The 23,433-nt window shown below is 37.2% G+C and overlaps 1 protein-coding gene across 4 annotated transcripts in view; it reads left to right on the plus strand.

The window, feature by feature from the left end:
• EPS15 (epidermal growth factor receptor pathway substrate 15) overlaps positions 1 to 19,362 on the plus strand; it is a 148,217-nt gene extending 128,855 nt beyond the window's left edge. For 3 of the 4 annotated variants that reach the window (XM_047084929.1, XM_047084931.1, XM_047084930.1), the window contains exons 22-25: positions 7,585 to 7,661; positions 10,127 to 10,289; positions 14,340 to 14,533; positions 16,874 to 19,362. In XM_047084929.1, the coding sequence (XP_046940885.1) occupies positions 7,585 to 7,661; positions 10,127 to 10,289; positions 14,340 to 14,533; positions 16,874 to 17,020 (581 nt within the window). In that variant the 3' untranslated portion in view covers positions 17,021 to 19,362. The remainder of the gene's footprint in view (positions 1 to 7,584; positions 7,662 to 10,126; positions 10,290 to 14,339; positions 14,534 to 16,873) is intronic. The other variant, XM_047084932.1, reaches the window with a different exon arrangement.
• The last annotated feature ends 4,071 nt before the right edge of the window (positions 19,363 to 23,433 follow it).

Genomic DNA, 23,433 nt, shown 5'->3' on the forward strand with positions numbered 1-23,433 from the left:
TTGACTTTCAGTAGATCGCAGCAAGGGAGCTGCTCTGCTACGTATGAAACCCCGACCCAGAAGCAAGCAGGTCGTGTACGAATAGTTTAGCACCAGGTTCCCCACGAATGTGCATTGTGTGATGGGTGAGGGGGCGGCCCCCTTTCCTTTTCCGGCCGCGCCCCGGGAAGAGGGTTGTATTGAGTACCTTTTATACTCAGTTACATTAAAATCCATTGGTCTGTCTTGTACTTTGAATGAATCTTTTACCTATATATGATTTTCTAACTTGCATTGATCATTTGGGAAATCTTGGTTCACTGAGTTATGCATATCTTGCAAATGCTGACACATTTTAGTATAAATATTTTTAAATTACATTTATTGGGGCACCTAGATGGTTTAGTCAGTTAAGTGTCTGACTCTGGACTTCAGCTCATGTCATGATCTCACGGTTCATGGGATCAAGCCCATGTTGGGCTCCGCACTGGCAACGTGAAGCCTACTTGGGATTCTCTCTCTCTGTCTCTGTCTCTCTCTCTGTCTCTGTCTCTCTCTGCCTCTCCCTTGCTCACACTCTCTTTCTCTCTCTCTCTTAAAATAAATAAACTTAAAATTTTTTTTAATTAAAGTTAAATTTATTAATATCACCATCCATCTTATCAGAGTCTTTAAATATTGGTGTAATATTAAGATTTGGGGCAAATACAACTTTCCAAGATACTGATTTTTACTTGAATTTTTATCATCTGCAACAAATACTATCAGTTGCTTTCCTTAAAGTGACAGATTCACTGTTTATTTTGGAAGAAATGTTGCCAAATACCCAAATCTGAATAATCATTGTTTATCTGTTATTTCTTTCAAGTAAAAAGGACATTCCATGAAAAAAGCAGCTAGTTCAACCTGTTTCTCACACCATCATGCAAGTGCTTTTCCTCCAGATAGCCATCATACTTGCTACTCAGCAGAGGTGCTTTGTGTGTATTTCCCATTTTGTTACTCAGAATTACAAGAAGATGTGTGCCTTGGGATCACAATTTATTAAAACTAATAATTTGTATTGGTTATCCAGGACAGACATTTTTAAGTGCAACTGCCCTTTATTTTTCTCCTCCCTGCAAGTTTGTGATGGAGAAAAATACAATGGTTATCAAATAGTACAGTTTGGTGCTGCTGCCTTGATTCCCAGTAAGGCATCAGCAGTTTTATCTACCATTGGTTTTGCAACATTGTTGTAAATATCAGCACATTAAGAAATATAAATAACATCTTAATATTCTGAAAATAGTTTTCACTTTATAGATCTTCCTAAACAGGTCTTAGGGACCTCTGGGGTCCACACTTTGAGAACTTCTGATCTAATATGAACTGAGAGATTTCTTGTTGCTCTGGTCTCTGTTCCCTCAGGACAACTTGCTCCCGGGGGGTATCTGGGACAGATGTCTCCTTTTGTTCAAAACAGGAGCAAGAGAATAATCTCAGTGTTCTGGAGAAAAAGCTTAAGAGTAGAGGTTATCTTTTTAGTTCTGTATTAGCCTGGTGCTTTTGTTCTTCTCAAAATACACAATTCTTGTGGTGGGGATGTCCAATTCTGTGCCTTCAGCTACAGCCTGTTTCCTGATGACTCCTATTTAGCCTTCTAGTGTTGAACTCTCTCCTGAGCCTTCAGTGCCTTCAAGTTACCTGCTGGATATTTCCCCTTAGGTGTCAAGCTTAAAAGTTGAAATGATCATCTTTTCCAAATACTCTCTCCTTCAAAGTATTAGCATTTTTACTTTCTGTGCTAATGATACAGTTAGCCAATCATCTTAGACTTCTCTGTCATTCCTCACCTTCAATAAATTGACAAATCCTGTTGTTTTACCCCCAAATGGACCCTGATTGTTCCTCTTATGCTCAACTTTGCTTGAGATTCTTACTTTGTTTCAGTTGGAGTGTGATATTAAATTGCTTCTGTTCTTTTTTTTTTTTTTTCAATGTTTATTTATTTTTGGGACAGAGAGAGACAGAGCATGAACGGGGGAGGGGCAGAGAGAGAGGGAGACACAGAATCGGAAACAGGCTCCAGGCTCTGAGCCATCAGCCCAGAGCCTGATGCGGGGCTCGAACCCACGGACCGCGAGATCGTGACCTGGCTGAAGTCGGACGCTTAACCGACTGCGCCACCCAGGCGCCCCGCTTCTGTTCTTTTTTTTACTTGATAATCTGTCATCTATGTCACTGCTAGTATAGTCTTTAACCTGTTTTTGTTTGCTTGTTTGTTTGTTTTTAAGAGAGAGTATGAGTGGAGAAGAGGAGCAGGCGGGGAGAGAGAATCTTTTTTTTTTTTTAATTTACACCCAAGTTAGTTAGCCTATAGTGCAATGATGATTTCAGGAGTAGAACTCAGTGATTCATCCCCTACATATAACACCCAGTGCTCATCCCAGCAAGTATCCTGTTAAGTGTCCCTTGCCCATTTAGCCCATCCCCCCACCCACAACCCCTCCAGCAACCCTCAGTTTGTTCTCTGTATTTAAGAGTCTCTTATGTTTTGTCCCCCTCCCTGTTTTTATATTATTTTTGCTTCCATTCCCTTATGTTCACCTGTTTTGTATCTTAAATTCCACATATGAGTGAAGTCATCTGATATTTGTCTTTCTCTGACTGATTTTGCTTAGCACAATATACTCTAGTTCCATTCAGTGTTACAAATGGCAAGATTTCATTCTTTGTGATTACCAAGTAGTACTCTATTGTTTGTGTGTGTGTGTGTGTGTGTGTGTGTGTGTGTGTGTGTTTGCGTGTGTGTGCGTGTGTATACACATACGTACCGCATCTTCTTTATCCATTCATCAATTGATGGACATTTGGGCTCCTTCCATATGTTGGCTATGGTCAATAGCACAGCTATAAACATTGGGGTGCATGTGCCCCTTCAAAACAGTACTGCTGTATCCTTTGGATAAATACCTAGTAGTCCAATTGCTGTAGTTCTATTTTTAATTTTTTGAGGAACTTCCATACCGTTTTCCAGAGTGGTCGCACCAGTTTGCATTTCCACTAGCAGTGCAAAAGGGTTCCTCTTTCTCTGCATCCTCGCCAACATCTGTTGTTGCCTGAGTTGTTAATTTTAGCCATTTTGACAGGTATGAGGTAGTATCTCATTATGGTTTTTATTTGTATTGGGGAGAGAGAGAATTTTAAGCAGGCTGCATGCTCAGTGGGGAGCCTGACACAGGCTCAATCCCACGACTCTGGGATCATGACCTGAGCCAAAATCAAGAGTCAGATGCTCAACTAACTGAGCCACCCAGGCACTTGTATGTTTTTAACTTGAGAGAGAGATCTTTCTTAACATTTGATCATGTTACTAACCACAAACCTAAGTTGCTAGCCCTGTTCTCCACACATACATATGTATGTAATTTTTTAAAATTTATTTATTACTTATATTCTTTAAAATGATGTTTACTATATTACCTATATTATATTTTTATTATATGTATATATATTTAATGGTCTTTTACTTAATGTGTCACAGGTGTATGTCTGAAAGTAAAGTTGTTCACCCTATGAAATATAAAACAGTACTAAATATCTTCTGGATATCACATCTCTGTTAATAGCATTACCATTTACTCAGTTGCCCAAGCAGAGACCTGGGAGTCATCCTATGTTGTATCCCTACACTCCCATCCCAGAGCTTCTGGGACATAGCAGAGTCTTATCAATTGACTGCAGAAGCAATAAATAAATGATTTGTCTCAAATCTGCTACACTGGCATAAGATTTTGAATTGAATGGAAGTGTAAACAGTTTAGAGAGGGGTTGTCATGATTAGGACATGAGTGCCTGAGTCCAACTGCCTGGACTTATTCAGATAAAATTGCTGAGGCGCCTGGGTGGCTCAGTTGGTTAAGTGTCCAACTGTTGGTTTCAGCTCAGGTCATGATCTCACAGTTCATGGGTTTGAGCCCTGCATCGGGCTCTGTGCTGATAGTGCAGAGCCTGCTTAGGATTCTCTCTCTCATTCTCTCTCTCTGCCCCTCCCATGTGCTCTCTCTCACTCACTCACTCTCTCTCTCTCTCTCTCTCTCAGAATAAATAAATAAAATTTTAAAAAGTTGCTAATTCTTTAGGTTTTCTTAGTCTCCATTTCCTAAACAATAAAATGAGGTTAATAGTTCTACTTAATGGGTTTGTTGGGTAGATTAAATGAGATGATGTATGTTAAGGTATTTATTGTGGTACCTATCACAGTAAATGGTAGCTACCGTTACTACTACTACTGCTGCTACTGCTACTGCTATTGGTACTACTACTTTTTCGTTTAATGATTTCCAAATCCTGGCTAATGTTACTGATTAATGTTACTTGTAATATACTCTTTGATAGTTCCAACCAAGTGAAATAGGGACAAGAGAGAGAGAGAGAGAGAGAGAGAGAGAATGAATGAATGAATAAGAATTGTTGCCAGCTGTCTTTTCCTGGAAAGGAATCTTTTAGTCCAAGATTGTTTTCTCTTCTTTTTGGTTTTTAAAACCCTTTTGTTTGTGAAATGAAAAATGTACTCTTTTAGTTATTTTTGTTGAGCAGATATCTTTCCCTTCCCCCGACTTTATGTATGTATGTTGGTTTTTAATGTATTTACTTAGTTTACTTATTCACAAAATCCTAACATCTGGAAACCACTGAGACTCTTAGAGGTGGCATTATACACCCAAGGTCACAATGCTTGCCTTCTTTATTCTCACCCCTATATCTCTGCTATTTTTCACCAAGAAGTTTAGAGGTTAGCCAGGAAAAAAAGATTAATCCCATAGAACGGGAAAAATGTAAGCTTTCAAAATAATTATAAACCTAAAGATAAACATTTGTTCTTAAAAATTAAATGATAAATTACTCCTACTTCTAAAATTTGGTGATTGCAGGGGCACCTGGGTGGCTCAGTAGCTTGAGCGTCTGAGTTCAGCTCACATCATGATCTTGTGTTCATGGGTTCAAGCCCCACCTTGGGCTCTGTGCTGACATCTCAGAACCTGGAGTCTGCTTTGGAGTCTGTGTCTCCCTCTCTCTCTGCCCCTTGCCAGCTCACGCTCTGTCTCTCTCTCTGTCTCTCAAAAGATAAAACATTAAAAATATTTTTTTTAATTTAGTGATTACAATAGAGATAGAAGGACATCAGATATTTTGAATATTTTGCCTCACACTGGGGTCTTTTTATCATTTATCCTTGTGAATAGACACATTGCAGACTGAAAGAATACTAAAGCAAATGCAGGTTACTCAGTTTCTGCATATACTTTATTTTGGCTTGCAAAAGTTCTTTTACAAGTTTTTTACAAGTTCTTTTACTCTCTCACTGCCCTTCCCCCACACGTGTGCTCCTTCTTTGTTTATTATTTATTAATAAATAATTTATTATTTAATAAATAAATAAACATTTTTTAAAAAACCTAGTTTCCCTTAGGGCACCTGGGTGGCTCAGTTGTTTAAGCATCTGACTCTTGATTTCAGCTCAGGTCATGATTTCAGTTTGTGGGACTGTGTCTTGTTACATGGTCTGGATAAGTTCGTACTCAGTGAGTCCTTCCAGTTTCTAGACAGGCCTCTACTTCACATCAGCCATGATCAGTATCTTAGAAAATTCTTGCCAAAGTCTTAATCCCCCACTTTGGGCAAAAGTGCTTTGTCATTCATCCAGGATACATTCCCCAGTGTTTGGACCAATGCTGAATAGGTCGTTTATTCTGATGAAGAAAGTGTAGAAAAACTCCAGTAAACTATATTTAGCATATTCTTTATACACAAATGTCATGTGTTTTATTAATGTCTTTCACAGTGTTAAAGTATTCACAGTATTTCAGTCAAACTTGACCTAACTCAACACTGTTGCCATGTGTGTCATGACTTCTTGTAAGAGCTGTGGCAGAAAACAAGCATGAAGCAGGTTTTCTAGTACCTCCAAGGAAATGAGCCAACTCCTTCTCCCTCATTACCATTCTACCACTCAGGAGAACATCTGTACACTGGTTGTGCCTCAGTTGCTGTGGTATCAGCAATAACAGGCGGAGAAGGAAAAAGAAGGGAAAGCCTAAAACAACAGCCATGACTAGGCTGGTCCCCAGGGTGTGTAGTTATAAAAAAATATCTTTTATGGCTAACGTGTAGAATTTCCTGTAACTCTGGATTTTTTTCCTCTTCAAGATCAGAGTTGTTATATTTCTAAAGGACTGATTTTCTTTATGCTTCTTCCCACCCCCTTTACCTGCTTCCTCCACCTCATGACTGTCTTGGTAACAAAGCAACCAAAAGTAATATATGACTTTCTGCCCCTCTTCAGTTTATGTCCATGGTATACTGATTTTTAGAGGTAAAGGCACACTTTACACATTTAAATGGCTATGTGGGCATACTTTTATTTTTTTTTCTTTTCAATTTTATATTTAAATTATAGTTAACATACAGTGCAATAGTGGTTTCAGGTGTAGGATCCAGTGATTCATCACACACTTTTGTTTTAAAACCAATTTGATGTAAAGATGAAGATTTAAGGAAGAATAAGGGAAGTTTTTCAGTGCCTGTTTGCTTGCTCTGTCTTACCCTGTCTGTTGCACTTCTCTTTGCCTTCCTTTGTTTCTGTTTTCCTATATCAAGTAACAATTCCTATAAACATTCTTTGACTTTATTGGTAGTCATTATGCCTGAATAGATGAAACATAGTTCAGAGTAGATCAGTTTATTCCTGCTGAAATGTTAATCCATTTAGCAGTGCACTGTGATCGAACAGAAAACTTCTCGTGCCTGGGAGCAGGTTAAATAATTATGTTTGCAATTCCTGTTCCTTCTGCCTGGAATGTCTTTCTCTTTCCCACCTCCATATATTCCTTGTTTAAAAGACCTATCTCAAATGTAATGGTTTCTTCTCCTAGAAGAAGCCTACAACATGTTCTTGTTAGACTCCTTGTTAGACTGTAAGATTTTGGGGGGTAAGAACTGTATTTTCTTGGACTTGATATTCAAGAAATGTTTTTGACCATTCATTCTTCATTGGATAAGCCGTATTCACTTTTTTTAAGGACTTTACAATCTAATAATGGTGACATGTCAATCACAGATAACCATAATACAAACTAGAATGCAGTCACTGCCACAAAGAAGGAAGAAATCACTATTTGCTGTGGGAATTAGAGACACCTAGGTTATCCCAGGCTTTGTGGATGAGGCAACATTTAAAATGGCCATGAAGGATGAGTGTGAAATGTGAAATTAGTGGGACCTGGCTTTTTTTTATTTCTTGATGGCTTTATTAGAAATAGTTTAAGTGCATGGGAACTATATGATTTGACATATTCCAAAGCCTTAAACCTAGAATTAGTTTTCTTGTTTTTGATCTGAAATCATTCATGGCTTGATTTATACAAAAGAATGTAATGTATGTGTGTCAGGGGTGAGGTATCAATTTGTTCACTATCTTTGTGGACTTAAGTCACAAATTCAGGAACTGATATTTAGGATTAGGTATTTTTCATCTATCTGAATGTTTGTACCAACCAAAAGAAGGCATGAAATTCTGATGTATTTCTGTCCTATTGGATTGATTTTCTTTATTCATTTTAGCCACAGATCCCTTTGCTTCTGTTTTTGGAAATGAATCATTTGAAGATGGATTTGCTGACTTCAGCACATTATCAAAGGTAATCTGCAATGATTAAGTGGGAAAGTAAAATATACTGTGTTTCTACCAGTGGAACAATCCTTCCTTTCAGTTATGTAGCCCTCACAGACATTGCAACTTGATTTCAGCAAGTTACTGTAAATGTTGTTTTCAGATAGAAATGATAGATAAGATGGGGCGCCTGGGTGGCTCAGTTGGTTGAGCATCTGCCTTTGGCTCAGGTCATGATGTCATGATTCATGGGTTCGAGCCCTGCATCAGGCTCTGCTGACAGCTTAGAGCCTGAAGCCTGCTTCACATTCTTTTTTAAAAAAATTTTTTTAACATTTATTTATTTTTGAGACAGAGAGAGACAGAGCATGAACGAGGGAGGGTCAGAGAGAGGGAGACACAGAATCCAAAACAGGCTCCAGGCTCTGAGCTGTCAGCACAGAGCCTGACGGGGGGCTCGAACCCACGGACCGCAAGATCATGACCTGAGCCGAAGTCGGCCGCTCAACCGACTGAGCCACCCAGGTGCCCCTAGATTCTGTGTCTCTGTCTCTCTCTGCCCCTACCCCACTCATGCTCTGTCTCTCTGACTGTTAAAAATAAACATGAAAAATTTTTTGAAAAAAAAAAAAAAGAAATGATAAGATATAATTAAAGTAGACATATTTCAATACATAAAGATGGTGGTGATGGTACAGGTAATTATAATTTTCTACTGACAGTTTAGCTCAACAGCTTCATTTTAAGAGTTTTCTGTCTTTTTTAAAAAAGTATTTATTTTTGAGAGAGAGTGAGGCTGGTGGGCAGAGAGAGAGAGAGAGAGAGAGAGGATCCCAAGCAGGCTCCACATTGCCAATGCAGAGCCCATATTAGGGCTGTTTAACCTACTGAGCCACCCAGGCACCCCAAGTCTTCTGCCTTTTTAAACATATTTCTTCCAGTTGAAGAGGCACCTGGGTGGCTCAGTCAGTTAAGCGTCCGACTTCGGTTCAGGTCATGATCTCACAGTTCATGAGTTCAAGCCCCGTGTCGGGCTCTGTGCTGACAGCTCAGAGCCTGGAGGCTGCTTTGGATTCTGTGTCTCCCTCTCTCTTTCTGACCCTCCCCTGCTCACGCTCTGTCTCTCTCTCTCTCTCTCTCTCTCTCTCTCTCTCAAAAATAAATAAACATTAAAGAAAATTAAACATATTTCTTCCAGTTGAACTACATTTCCCCCCTGTTGACTATCTGGGTCAATAGCTGTAAAATCTGGGCATCATTCTATCTTCTCTGCATTGGTTACTTCATTTTATGTTCTGAGGCTGGTAGGGTTAGTATTAAGACATTTAATACACATAGTCCAGCTCTGTATGTCCACTACCTATTTTCCAGTGTAGCTCTAGGACTGATTCAGACCAAAAGAGTAAAATTAGAGTATATGTAAAATTGTCTATATCATCGGTTCTCAGCTGGATGTTATCCCCCACCCCCACCTTCAGTTATTTGGCATTGTCTAGAGGCATTATTGGTTGTCACAACTGGGGAGGGGGACTACTCATATCTAGTGGATAGAGACTAGGGGTGCTGTTAAACATTCTACAGCACAGTGTCTGTCTCCCCACAACACAGAATTACGTACAGCCCACATTTTAAGTAGTACTGTAGAAAAACACTGGCCTAAATATGATCTAAACCCATCATGTTTGATTCATTATAGAAAAGTGAATCTTTCATTACTCCCGGTATTAGAAAGGCACGTTAAGACTTGTCATTCCATGGGATCAGTTTGCTTTTAAAAATTAACTTTCAAGTTGTTTTTAATGTTTTTCAAGATGCTATTTTCTTTGGTGTTAGTATTAAATCTTTCCTATATTTAAGTACATTGGGAAGTGTGGAATCAGTATTTTTTTTCTTTATCATTTGGATCAAATATTCACTTGAGGAAAAACATATAGTCCCTTTAAAATGGACCTCAGGTGGTATTGTATTTCCTGAAGCTTGAAAAACTTAAAAAAATTCTTTTAATGTTTATTTATTTTTAAGAGAGAGAGAGAGAGAGAGAGACAGAGTGTGAGCAGGGGAGGGGCAGAGAGAGAGGGAGACACAGGATCCGAAGCAGGCTCCAGGCTCCAAGCCATCAGCACAGAGCCTAATGTGGGGTCTTGAACTCATGAGCCAAGAGATCATGACCTGAGCTGAAGTCCAACGCTTAACCAACTGAGCTACCCAGGTTCCCCAAGCTTGAAAAACTTTTAATCCAGAGTTGGCTTGTTTTGGTATGATATGTTGCTTTTAATAAGTAGTGATGTTATAATCACTACTCATATAAAACAGTTTTTTAAAAATTTTTCCCTTTTGGCCCTGAATGCAAAGGTTAACATGTCAGTGCTCTCCGAATTGAAATAAATAAAGCTGCATAATAATGAAGATCATTCTTTTAAATGTTACATGACCATATATAATTTGGTTGGTATAATTTATATAACCACGTATAACATTTCTTTTCAAACAAAGGTCAACAATGAAGATCCTTTTGGTTCAGCCACATCAAGCTCTGTCAATAATGTGGTCATTAAAAAAAATGTGCTTGAGGAAACATCAGTCAAAAGTGAAGATGTACCCCCAGCACTGCCACCAAAGACTGGAACTCCAACAAGACCCTGCCCACCACCACCTGGTATGAGAGTTGGTATCTTTCTTAAGTCAACTGAGATGCTTTTTCTCCTTCTGAAAAATATTGGTGTGGGTCTCATAGACTTAGATAAAGGGCTTTAAACAAAACAAGTCAAAACAGATGACAGAAACTGTTCTGACGTCCGTACAGAATTACAGACATGTGCCTAAGAGGCTGGCATGGGTAACATGAACCACTTTTCTGGCAAGAGCTCATTTCTTTTTAAATCATTTTAGAGTGGCAGTAAATGGAAAGGACAGTATCAGTGAAATGGCTTGCTTTTTGGAAACTCATTGATTACCATTTACCCAACAGTTTTCTCACTTTGGTGCTTTAATTAAATTAATTTCTGTAAGAGAAGATTAAGTTGAAGTCCCCTTCTTTTCCTGCCCAATGCAAAAGTCTTCCTTAAATCCTTTGATGTGGCAATATATTGCCTTTTGGTATCCAGAATTCAGCAACATAGCAATTTAAAAGAATGTATTTTTCTTGAAGCAAAGTATTATCTTACCTCACTTAGTAAGAGATTCCTTTATTTTCTAAAAGTAATTTTTTTGGTCCAGGAATAAATTCTTAATGTTTTTAGTTTTTAGTTTTGTTTTGTTTTTAACGAAGATAGTTCACAAGAAGTGGCTAAAAAGGCAATCCCTGAGTAGACATAGTGCTGCTAGGCTGTTATGTGAGAAGACCTATCTGGTACATGGTTATTTTAATCACGTATCACTCCTTGGCAAATTTTTAGCCACAGTAGTTACAGATTTTTATGCTTGCCTTTCATAATAACCTCCCTGTGGTATTTCTTGGGCAGATTATTTTTTTCTTTTTTGACTTAAAAAATTGCATGTACAATTGTTAATACTCAATTGTCTGTTGAAAAATCAGGTAAACAAAGTAAATGATTTCTATCTTTTAAGGAAAAAGAGCCTATATTATATATTTCTAGAAGGTAAGATTGTCAAGAGTATATTAAAAAACAAATAAGTCAACAAATAATCCCATTGAAAAATGGGCAGAAGACATGGACAGACATTTCTCCAAAGAAGACATTCACATGGCCAACAGACATATGACAAGATGCTCAGCATCACTCTTTGTCAGGGAAGTGCAAGTCAAAACTACATGATGTCACCTCACACTTGTCAGAATAACTAAAATCAAAAACACTAGAAACACAAGTGTTGAGGTTGTGGAGAAAAAGGAACCTTTGTGTACTGTTGGTGGGAATGCAAGCTGGTGTGGCCAGTGTCAAAAATAGCATGGACGTTACTCAAAAAATTAAATATAGAAATACCATGTGATCCAGTATTTCCACTACTGGGTATTTACCCAAAGAATATGAAAACACTAATTTGAAAAGATTTATCCACCCCTACTTTATAGCAGCATCATTTACAATAGCCAGGATATGGAAGAGCCCAGATGTCCATCAACTGATGATTGGATAAAGGAGATGCAGTATATATGTATATAGTGGGATATTACTCAGCCATAAAAAAGAATGAAATCTTGCCATTTGCAACAACATGGATGGATCTAGAGAGTGTAATGCTAAGTGAAATAAATCAGAGAAAGACAAATACCATATGATTTCACTCATATGTGAAATTTAAGAAACAAAACAGATGAATAAAGGAAAAAAAAAAAAGAGACAAACCAAGAAAGAGACTCTTAACTGTAGAGAATAAACAGATCATTACCAGAGGGGAGGTGGGTGGGGGATGTGTGAAATAGGTGCAGGGGATTAAGACTTACAGTGATGAGCACTGAGTAATATATTAGAATTGTTGAATCACTACACTGTACACCTGAAACTAATATGATACTTTATGTTAACTATAATGGACTTAAAATTAAGAAAAAAACACAAATGAGTCAATTAGCTTATTTAAGTTTTTTTGTTTTTTGGTTTTTTTTAATTTTTAACATTTATTTATTTTAGAGAGACAGAGTATGAGCAGGGGAGGAGCAGAGAGAGAGACACACAGAATTCTAAGCAGGCTCCAGGCTCTGAGCGGTCAGCACAGAGCCTGACGCGGGGCTGGAACTCACAAACTGTGAGATCATGACCTGAGCCAAAGTCGGATGCTCAACCAACTGAGCCACCCAGGCGCCCCTTATTTAAGTTTTATACCTGTATGATGCCAACAGAGAAATTATTTTTTTAAATCCTAAGTAAAATAACATATAATCTAAGGATTTTCAGCAAAATGAGTATACATCACTATAGAAGTGTCAAGGAAAAAAGGATGGTTTGTTGGAGAGAGCTTAAAGAGACTGGGAGCTTAAAGATCTGGGTGCTAAATCTGAGTGTCCTCAGACTAGCTCTGTGATCTTGAGTGTGTAATTTCTTTTAAAAAAATTTTTTTAAATGTTTATTTTTGAAGGAGAGAGAGACAGAGTGTGAGTGGGGGAGGGACAGAGAGAGGGAGACACAGAATCTGAAGCAGGTTCCAGGCTCTGAGCTGTCAGCACAGAGCCCAACGTGGGGCTGGAACTCACAAACCGCGAGATCATGACCTGAACCGAAGTTGGACGCTTAACCGACTGAGCCACCTATGTGCCCCTTGAGTGTGTAATTTGATATGTTTGAGCCTCAGCTGTCTGAGCTGTTAGATGGTGGCAAAAACTCCAATTTCGCCTACCTTCACAGGATTGTTAGAAGGATCGATTTGAACATCTTTTGTAAGCTGCTACAGTAATGAAAAGACTCTGTTATGATTGCTATTAGCAGCTTAACAAATTTTAGGAAAAATACGTATTTGAAAATATTTAACACCTGTATGTGTCATTTTCCTTCAAGAAGTACTAAGTTAAGACTTTAAAATTAGAGAACTTGTTTGAAAATGGTGATGAGTTGAGCGACAGCAAAACACTGTGGTTTGATCAAAAATTAGTTTATCAGCAACCACAAAAGTTTAGGCCCTGGGCTTCAAAACATTCTCTTCATTCTTCAATTTGAAATATCGTAGGTGGCAAAAAGGAGGTGGGATACTCCAAGGTAAGTTTTAATCATGTTCCCAGGTATTAGATAGATAGATTGATCCAGAGAAAAATCAGAAGAATATAGTCTTTTATTTTATTTTATTTTATTTTTACTTTTATTTTTTTAATTTACATCCAAAATAGTTAGTGTATAGTGCAACAATGATTTCAGGAGTAGATTCCTTAATGCCCCTCATCCTCCCTCCCACACCCCCTCCAGTAACCCTCTGTTTGTTCTCCGTATTTATGAGTCTCTTATGCTTTGTCCCCCTCCCTGTTTTTATATTATTTTTGTTTCCCTTCCCTTATGATCATCTGTTTTATCTCTTAAATTCCTCATATGAATGAAGTCATATGATATTTGTCTTCCTCTGACTAATTTTGCTTAGCATAATACCCTCCAATTCCATCCACGTAGTTGCAAATGGTAAGATTTCATTCTTTTTGATTGACAAGTAATACTCCATTGTATATATATACTGCATCTTTATCCATTCATCCATTGATGGACATCTGGGCTCTTTCCATAGTTTGGCTATTGTTGATAGTGCTGCTATAAACATTGGGGTCCATGAATCCCTTCAAAACAGCACACCTGTATCCCTTGGATAAATACCTACTAGTGCAATTGCTGGGTTATAGTCATTTTTCAGAGGTCATTTGCCCTTACTCCTGCTCTATCAGGCTGAGGTTATAACAGCAAAGACCATTTCTGTCTTTATTTTTTGTCATCTCTTCCTGTTTCATCCTTTCCTCTCTCTTTTTGGGAACATGCTGCTTTGGGGAAGACAGGATTTACTCTCTGGGCAGAAATGATTCCTGGCCCATTCCTTTCCCCTTTGCTGTTTCTTCATTTAGCAACATATAGCTGGAATGTATTTGAGAGGTTGTGTATTAAAGAGTTGAGGACTGACCTTTGGTGTGGTCATTAAAGACCATACTAAAAAATGTGCTTTAGACACTCACCTCCCTTCCCCCACCCCCAGTTCTTTAATGCTCTCTGTGCTCATGTTCTTCTGTGTTTGTTTGCCATTTTTGCATGTTGAGTTAATTGTAATGATTTTGATCCAGGGAAAAGACCCATCAACAAATTGGATTCTTCTGATCCTTTTAAACTGAATGATCCATTTCAGCCTTTCCCAGACAATGATAGCCCTAAAGAAAAAGATCCTGATATGTTTTGTGATTCATTCACTTCTACTACTACCACTGCTACCACTACCAATAAAGAGGCTGACCCAAGCAATTTTGCTAACTTCAGTGCTGTAAGTACTGTGAATGGGCTGGTTGGGGGAAAATATTTCCATTTACAATTTAAATGGTTTTCAAAGATTACTTTGGAGTCTGCCAAATTTGCATCATTTCAACTAAATTTACCAACATACAAAAAATGATCTATATTCCTCTCCCAACCAAAATTTCTGTTTGATTCTGTTTTGATGGTTCTAACATTGTTCCATTGCACAAATGATTTTAGTAGTCTTAGTTCTTGTGATGTATACCAGTTATTTTGCAAACCCTTCTCTTAGTCTTAGTAAACATATAAATGAAATCTTGACAGTTATTATTTTGCAAATTGTAATGGATGATGGGCCATTAGAGAGTCATTTGCTGTCTGCCCGCTGGATGAATAATGGCAATAATGAGCTTATGTATTTGTAACTGTGTATGTGTGTTTGTGTATAAAGTTTTCATGATTTCTGGAGACCTGTCAGCAAGTATTATATGAGAGGATAAGGCCAAGGATTCTTTGAATAGAAGGCGAAACTCTGTTTTTTATAAGATAGTATTTTTAAAATGTAAATGTTGGTTTTATGAAATAAATACAATTGTCAAGCTAAACAATCTTTAATTATTTGGAGGGCTCTAATTCACAATTAGAAATTCCATATATTCCATATTTTCTCTGCATTCTCCCAGAGCTGACTGAAATAGGCAGACCATTAAAAACAATGGAAAGATGCTGTGATAACCCATAGATAAGGGCTATAAGATCACAGAAATGGAGTAACCAACTATGGAGGTGTCACTCTGGAGGGACAAAGCAGTGATATATATTCCATCATTATTTACATAAAAACAAAGCTTTTTTTAAATAAGAATCTTCGAGTAGGTAACAGAAGCTTCATTTCCCTAGATTTTTTTTAGACAATGACTTTCATAGTGCCTCTTCTATAATAAAGGAATTTTCCTCTACTTACCACCTTAGTCCCTTGAGATGTATTTGGAAATAGAAGATCTGGGTAACCCTGGCCACAGTCTGTCTCATGTCTCCCTCACTATAGCATTGGGTCATTCAACCAGGCAATGTATCCTTATAGCTCTTTCTGGTTGGAAAGGAGGTAGCCAGGAATCTGCATGCAGACAAAATTAGACTAAGCTACCTTTCATTCTTTTCTTTTTTTTCCAGCTTTTGACTATGTACTCCATAGTCATAGAAGTCCAGTGGCTTCTTCTGAATGTGAAGGAGCAGAATAAGAATCAATATTTTGAATACTAGAAAATGGAGTGTCAGAATTATACTGACTTAACTTTGTTACATAGAATTTGAGTTGTTTCAAGCAGAGAATCCAGAAATTGCTCTCTTTAGGAAATTATAATCTGCTTATTATAAAATACCTTCTGGCTGTGGTATTTAATATCTTAAATATGATTTCAGCAAGTCAGAATCTTATTGGAATAAGCCTTGAACAATAGTAGAGGCATTATGCTTATTTTATACTTCAGAATTTCAATATAGTATAATATAACGCAACTCATAATAAAAATGCCTGCCTTTTTTCATTATGAAAGATTTGTTAAGTATTGTTAAGTTTCAAACTCCCTCTAACTCACTAGGGAAAAAGCTACCATCTTCAAAAAGCCTGACAATTTCTTTAATTTCATCATGTTATGGTATTCCTTTGTATGACAAGACTTCAAACCAAGCAAAACTTTTTTATTTTGTATCTGTCAGTGTTGCTGTTTTGGGTAGATAAAAATATTTCCCTGACTGATGTTAAGGTTTAAGGTTTATTAATGTTAAGTGTATAGTTTTATTTAGACTGCGTCAAAAAGTTCTCAGTGCCTGCAAAAATCTTTACAATGCATTAAAAAAATAATTTGGTCCACTTCTTGTTTAGTATACCCAGTATGCTTTTTTTATGTATAGCAAAATCAGCATATTCTTGCTACATAGTTTTTCTGTACATGAGAGCAAGGGTAAGGTAGGAAATCATCAGTAGGATTAAGCTGAAATGATTGATCATGTGAGGATGCTCCCTGAGGTTGAAGTAATTAGTGTTTTGCATTACATTAAAAGGCTAGCCTACCTGTTTGTAAATGTCCTAATTCACCTTAAGCATTTCTACTTTTTAAAAGTGTTTTAATATTTAGTTTTATAGACTTTCTATCAGTAGACTGTAATAACTTTTAAAATTAAACCACATTTAATAACTGGTAAAACTAAATGTGTTTTCAGGGAAAAAAAATTAACAGGTAGCAAATAAGACTATTCCCAGAGTCCTTGCAGGTGAAACAAGTATTTAATGTCCTTTGTAACAACTGTTTTCCTTCTTTTTGTTTGTTTTACTCATTAACTTGTTTATCTGTCTTTTAAATGGCAGTATCCCTCTGAAGAAGATATGATCGAATGGGCCAAGAGGGAAAGTGAGAGAGAGGAAGAGCAGAGGCTTGCCCGATTGAATCAGCAAGAGCAGGAAGACTTAGAATTGGCTATTGCACTCAGCAAATCTGAGATATCAGAAGCATGAAGAATTCTCCTGTCCTTTGTCAACCATACAGTATTCTTCTTCCTGAATACTGAAGCTCTTTACAGTGTGTATGAAAACTACCTATGAGCATGGGAATACAAAAGGTTTGCAATTCCTGTAAATGTGACAAAAGTTTGTTTTGGTTTTTTGTTTTTGTTTCTTACTCCATTTCAGATTTGTCTTTTTTTTTTCTTTCCACCTATAAAAGCAGTAACCCAGTCAGACAACTTCACCTACACCCCTATTCTGGTGTGCATTTACTGTGAGCTTTTGCCTGCCTGTGCTTTTACTTGTAAAGCTAGAGTACCCAAGCTTCTGCCTTCTGGAATATACAGAAATAGTTTCATCCCTGTGCTACCCTTGTTCTGTAGTTACTCTGATGATAGCCAGTGGGGTTCTTAAAGTTTGGAGTACTCTTCTCTGATTTGAATGGTTGAGGGAGGGGAAGGGAAAGAACATCCTATTTCTTTTATGATAGTGAAAATTGGCTAGTTTAAAGTATATGTTTGTATTTCCTTATAATTAATACCGTTCAATTTGTTTTTTATAGACAAGGAAAAATATTTTGCGTAAATTGACTCCACTATTGAAAAAGGAATGCTTTAGATTGAACCATTACAGCTTCAGATTCTATCTTGTCCTAAATAAAAATGTTAAAGCCTCATGTGTGAAATATACTTTTAAAAAAATTTCTCTGGATTTAAAGAATTTTAGATGAACAGATTACCTCTCCATAATTTTAAGTACTAGATAGTGGAGAAAACTGTATCACTTAAAGTATCCTCATCAGTATAAGGTAAGCAAAAATCTTAACATGGCAGCCATTCTGCCATTAGTATGGCACTGTCCTCCTTAGTTCATGGTAGGTTTATTTTGTACTTTGCAGAAGAAACTTTAGCAAGCTAGAACTGGAAGGTACTTTAAATTTTTGTATACATATATTTTTGTTTCCTTTAATGAAGGCTCACTTACTTGAACTGTAAAAACTTCCACTGAATACAAATGAGAAGTGACATGTATTAAATCATATTATTGTTTTTTGTCCATCTTTGTGGTTTAAAATAGTTAATTCTCTTCCTGGGTTTGTTTGTTTGTTTGTTTGTTTGTTTGTTTGTTTGTTTTTTAACCTATAAAATTGGCAGGCTAGCAAAAAAAATCTTTTTTTTTTAATTGGGAGAGAAGAGACCTACCAAATTGTCAAAGCTCTTCATGTGTTAAAAGCCTGTCTCCTGTAAAACTGACCTAGCAGACAAGCTGAATTTGAAATAGACTGTGGTGTAGGCTGTAAATTGTAGAATAACCTTAGTTTTCTTTTAACATCAGTAATTGACTTAGATAATGTATTGAATACCAAGATGAAAAATGCACCTACAAACTAAAAATCTCTGTGGTCACCAAGCCAAGGTGGTATTGATCTGTGCTAATCAGAGTAACTTATTGCCTAGCCTATGAATAAATTCCAAAATATCCAATTCATTTTATCTTGAAATGGTGCTTTTTTTTTCTCTCCACACACAATTTAAAACAAACTTAAACCACATTCTTGCACTGCTTTTTTCTACTTTTATAAATTGAAACATTTCAGCATAGAAGTTATACATATGAAGCAAGGGCTGACTCATAATCGTAAGTCTTTAATTTTGATAAACTAATCCAGTGACCTAAGGATATACTACAAAAGTTGATTGAGAGGGTAGTGTTGGGAGTTGTTAGGTAGTGGTTTTGGGGGTTTTTTTCCTTCCCCTTAAACTTCAGGAAAAAGGTAAGTTGACTTGAATAACCTTCTTTTGCACTGGGAAAATGAACAGATGTTTGAAATGCTTTTAAAATATTTTTTTTAATTAAAAAGCCACTCTGGAAAATATTAAATATCTGTAACTTATAAACACCAACTTTCGATGTAATAAATGTACCCTAACCTTATGTTTGTTTAACTGGATTACATAGATTCTTATCTTTTGTTAAAATATGTATACTCAGTGGGCCAATATAATATTAAAGTATGTATATATATTATATACATATGTATGTGTGTGTGTGTATATATATATATATATATATATATATATATATATCTCGCTACATGCTCACTTGTAGAAAATGAATGTCTTAGAGTCATTTGTGATTACATTTTATGTCATTGACTCTGGCTGCAGAGCCTGTGCTTTAAAAGGACAGATAAGTATTCCTGAGAGCTAAGTGGCACTACTTACAAAGTTTTAACCATCTTCCACATACTTGTTCAAATTTATTTGGGCTCTCTATAGACTTTTCTCTTATGTTTCGAACTTCCAAACTGTAGTCTGTAATTATGAGAACAATAAACTTTAAGTAATAATAAAGCATACTATCCATATATCCTATTTGAAATGGAGTTTTGCAGTTCTCTGTTACGTCCATGCTGTTTCCAAGGAGGGGTAGGTATACAGTCAGCACTGATTAATATGTGTAAAGTGCTTGACGCGGTACCTGGTATAGAGTAAATACTCAATAAATATCAACTACTATTTTTAGTTATCATGTCCTGTTTTTGTGAAAGAAAGATAGGAAATGTATATGCATAGGGACAGTGCCTGAAACATACATGGCTTTGTGTATATTTGTTGAATGAGGATTTGTGACCTGGACCCTAGGAGGGCACCATGACATAAAAAATTCATGCAGTCCTGGGATTGAATCCCTAGTCTGCCAGTTTGGAGAAAGATATCTTTGAGAAACTTAGCCTCCCTGAGCCTCATTTTCGTTATCTAAATGAATATTGTAATACTTGACTCATAGGATTTTTCTGAAGGATTTCACTTTGGCAGCTTTTTAATGTTACTTACTTTAATTAAAGTCAGCCATGTTATTATTGGTAGTGAAAGTAGCTATTGGTCTCCTTGTGATGGCAGTATGAGAGTGGAGTATGGCAGGACAGGCATTTAGAAAGTTTCTTTCCGTCTTTGACCAAGGTTTTTGGGGTTTTTTTGTTTTTGTTTTTTTTGTTTTGTTTTTAAGAGAGAGAGAGAGAGCACGCGAGAGCACGCGTGTGGGGGGAGGACAGAGGGAGAGGGAAAAAGAATCTTAAGTAGTCTCCACACCCAGCACAGAGCCTGACGTGGGGTTCGATCTCACAACCCTTGTGACCATAAGATCGTGACTGGAACCAAAATCAAGAATTGGACACTTAACCTACTGAGCCATCCAGGTGCCCTTCTTTGACCAAGTTTTAGTTGAAAGGTGTGTAGCCGAAACTGTAACCAAAGGGGAGGCATCATGCTTCCAGAAAAATCTAAAAGAAAAGTATTGCAGGCAACAGTAGTAACTATTGGATCGTGCTCTAAAGGTGGAGAGATTTCAACAGTTGTAAAAGTTGGAGAGAAAGTTCTTCTTCCAGAATAATGGAGGCACCAGAGCAGTTCTAGATGATAAGGATTACTTCTTATTTAAAGATGGTGACATTCTCGGAAAGTATGTAGACTGAAATAAGTCATTATTGAAATGATTTTCAGATGAAGCTGCCCGTTCCACTGAAGTTCTGGAATCTTTCATCATATAAATAATTTCCATGTCTCTTTTATAATAAACTGATTATATCTTAAAAAAAAAAGGAAAGAAAAAGCCATTGGTTATTGAATACATGTTGAGTGTGAAGCACTATACTAAGCATTTTATCTGTGTTTTCTTGTTTAATTTTACAACAGCCTTAAGTAGTACTATTATCATCCTCTATTTGAAATGGGTAAACTGAGGCTCAAAAAAATTAAAACAAGTAGATTTGCCAGGATATGAACTCTGGTCTCTCTAATTCTAAAACATGATACTCTTTCTGGTTTACCATGCTTTGTCTTTGTGTGAAAAAGTTTGCTTCTAGGAAATACCAAGAACAGGACGTGATAAAATAATAACAACAAATAACATATTAATCTCCAGGCTGAATCCTTAGTGTTTTACATATATTAGTTCATTTAATCCTCACAATAACAGTAACTCTGTAATGTAAACATAATAATAATTATTATTGTCCCCATTGTATAGAAGAGATGCCCCACTAAGCCATGGTTGTGTACCTAGTAAGTGGCAGAGTTGGCCACTTTTGAACTCAGGAATCTGGCACCAGAGTTTTAACCACTACTTGCTATTTCTTTTAAAGGTGAGAAGCCAGAGGAGAAATATCATAAATAGAATAATCCATGTAATATCTGCTCTTGATTAATGAAATAGACCTACTACATAGCGCATGGCATCTCAAAGACATTTTCCAATTCATTCTCATACTTAATCCTTACAAGATTTAGAATAGTTTCTGACCCATGAAGGCACTCAACCATTGTTAGTTGTTAATATTACCATAAGTGATAAGTAAGTACATAGGGGAGATGGTCAATGTTGCTTTTATTAAAGAAATACAAATTTTAAAATCACAAAGGTAGCAACAATGAAAAGTAATTTATCAGTACTTGCAAAGCTCTGAAAAATGCATAAAATGGTAGGCAAAGAGTAGTTTTTGAAGAATTTGCTGCACAAAGGGATGAGGCATTCTGGGCAGAGGCGATGACTACATATAAAAGACAAAGTGAGGGCACCTGCGTGGCTCAATCCAACTCTTGATTTCGGCTCAGGTCATGATCCCAGGGTTGTGGGATTGAGCCCAGTGTCAGGCTCTGCGCTGAGCATGGAGCCTGCTTAACATTCTCTCCCTGTCTCCCTCTGCCTTGCTCCCCTGCTTGCATGCACATGCTCTTTACCTCTCTTGCCCTTTCGCTCTCTCTCGCTCTCAAGAAAGAAAGAAAAAGACAAAGGGGTAGGACATGGTATAGTGTGCTAGCAAGTAGCAGGTATCAAAGTAATTCACTGTGGCTAGAGTTTAGGTCTGTGGGCAAAGAGTGAAGTATTTGTGTTTGTATGTAAGAAAGATCTTGTTGGTGGTGACTTGGAGGATTGCTTTACGGGGAAATCAGGCAAGGCAAGAAGAGCAGGTGAAGGTTGCTGGCATCATTCAGGTGAGATGGTAAGGAGCTAAAATGTGGCTATGGCTGAGGCCTGAGAGATGGGGACCAATTAATTTAGGAGAATTAGCAGGCCTTCAAGGCTGATTAGATGTATATGTTGAGTGAAAGGAGTGGTTCACAAACTTTGCAAGCACCAGGATCACCTGAAGGGCTTATTAAAATACAGATTGCAACCCTATCTGAGTTTTTCTGATTTCAGTAGGTCTAGAGTTGGACCCAAGAATTTGAATTTCTAACAAGTTCCCAGATGATGTTAAAGTTGCTGGCCCAAGGAACCTAACTCTGAGAACCACTGGAGTAGAGGCTAACTTCCAAGCCTCTATTCTGCAAGTTTTATTAAATCTACTAATTTAGTTTGCTATGCTGTTGCACCTTGTCATTCTATACTTGACTTATGGATTCTGTTTCATAGTGTAAAGCACTTCCATTCTTTTTTGTGGATAGAGTTATTTAAAAAAAATTATTGGAAGCTAACAACACTTAACTATTTGCCAGTACTATTTGAAGCACTTTATGTATAATGATTCCTTTTATTCTCCATAACAGTCCTTTAAGTTCGGTACTGTTATTTCTAGTTTAAAGACGAGGTACAAAAAGGTTAAATAACTTGTCTAAGATCCAGAACTAAAAAGTGCCCAAGCTAGCATTCTAATCCAGGCAGTCTGACTCCAGAATCCATCCTCAATCACTCTGTTCTGCTGAGAAAAACCTTATATTAAGACATTTCTGATGCATAGATCTATAGTGTACCTCTTACTGGCAGAAATCCCTAAATGTCTGAGTGTTGGAAACGTACAGTGAGAAAATCAGTCATTCCATTCACCTTTTGCTAAGGTGTATTGTGTTCCAAGTACTGTGCTGGGCTAGGGACATAGAAGACTCTTATGAGGGCCTTGCCATCAGTGGTGATACAATAGGAGGGATAAACATCTTCTCTTGATTAATTCCACAACATTACACACTGAGGATTATAATAGGAATGCCGGGACACCCAGAGGAAGGAGAGAATAGTTCTAGCCCAGATGATCGGGGAAGTCTTCCCAGAGGAAGTATTCTACTTCTAGCATTGGTAAAAACAAATGGTGACTAGAAACTTTTAAAAAGTATAGCTCTCACAAGGCCGTACTTGTTGACGTTAGGGCTCTGTTGACTGAGAAATCCTGGCAGTCTCCCAGGAGACCTCTTAAGCAGCATTTATTAATTAGTGAATTCAGCGTGGCCCAAGGTCTGCCCTTCAAGTTTAGAAACTTGATTTTCATCAGTAAAACAGAGCTCCCATTAAGCAAGTTCACAGGGACTACTGTAGAGACCAGAATGTCAGTTTTCATCAAAAGTTGCCACAGGGCTTAGAACACCCACAATTGGTTGAACAAGACTTCCCTCTTGCCGGTGGTGCCAAGATGCCTCCTGCCTCTGAAGCTC

Source organism: Lynx rufus, unplaced genomic scaffold (assembly GCF_022079265.1).
Source record: "Lynx rufus isolate CCGP_SWC_20201006 ecotype Redwood Valley unplaced genomic scaffold, mLynRuf1.p SCAF_2, whole genome shotgun sequence".
Lineage (NCBI taxonomy): Eukaryota > Metazoa > Chordata > Mammalia > Carnivora > Felidae > Lynx > Lynx rufus.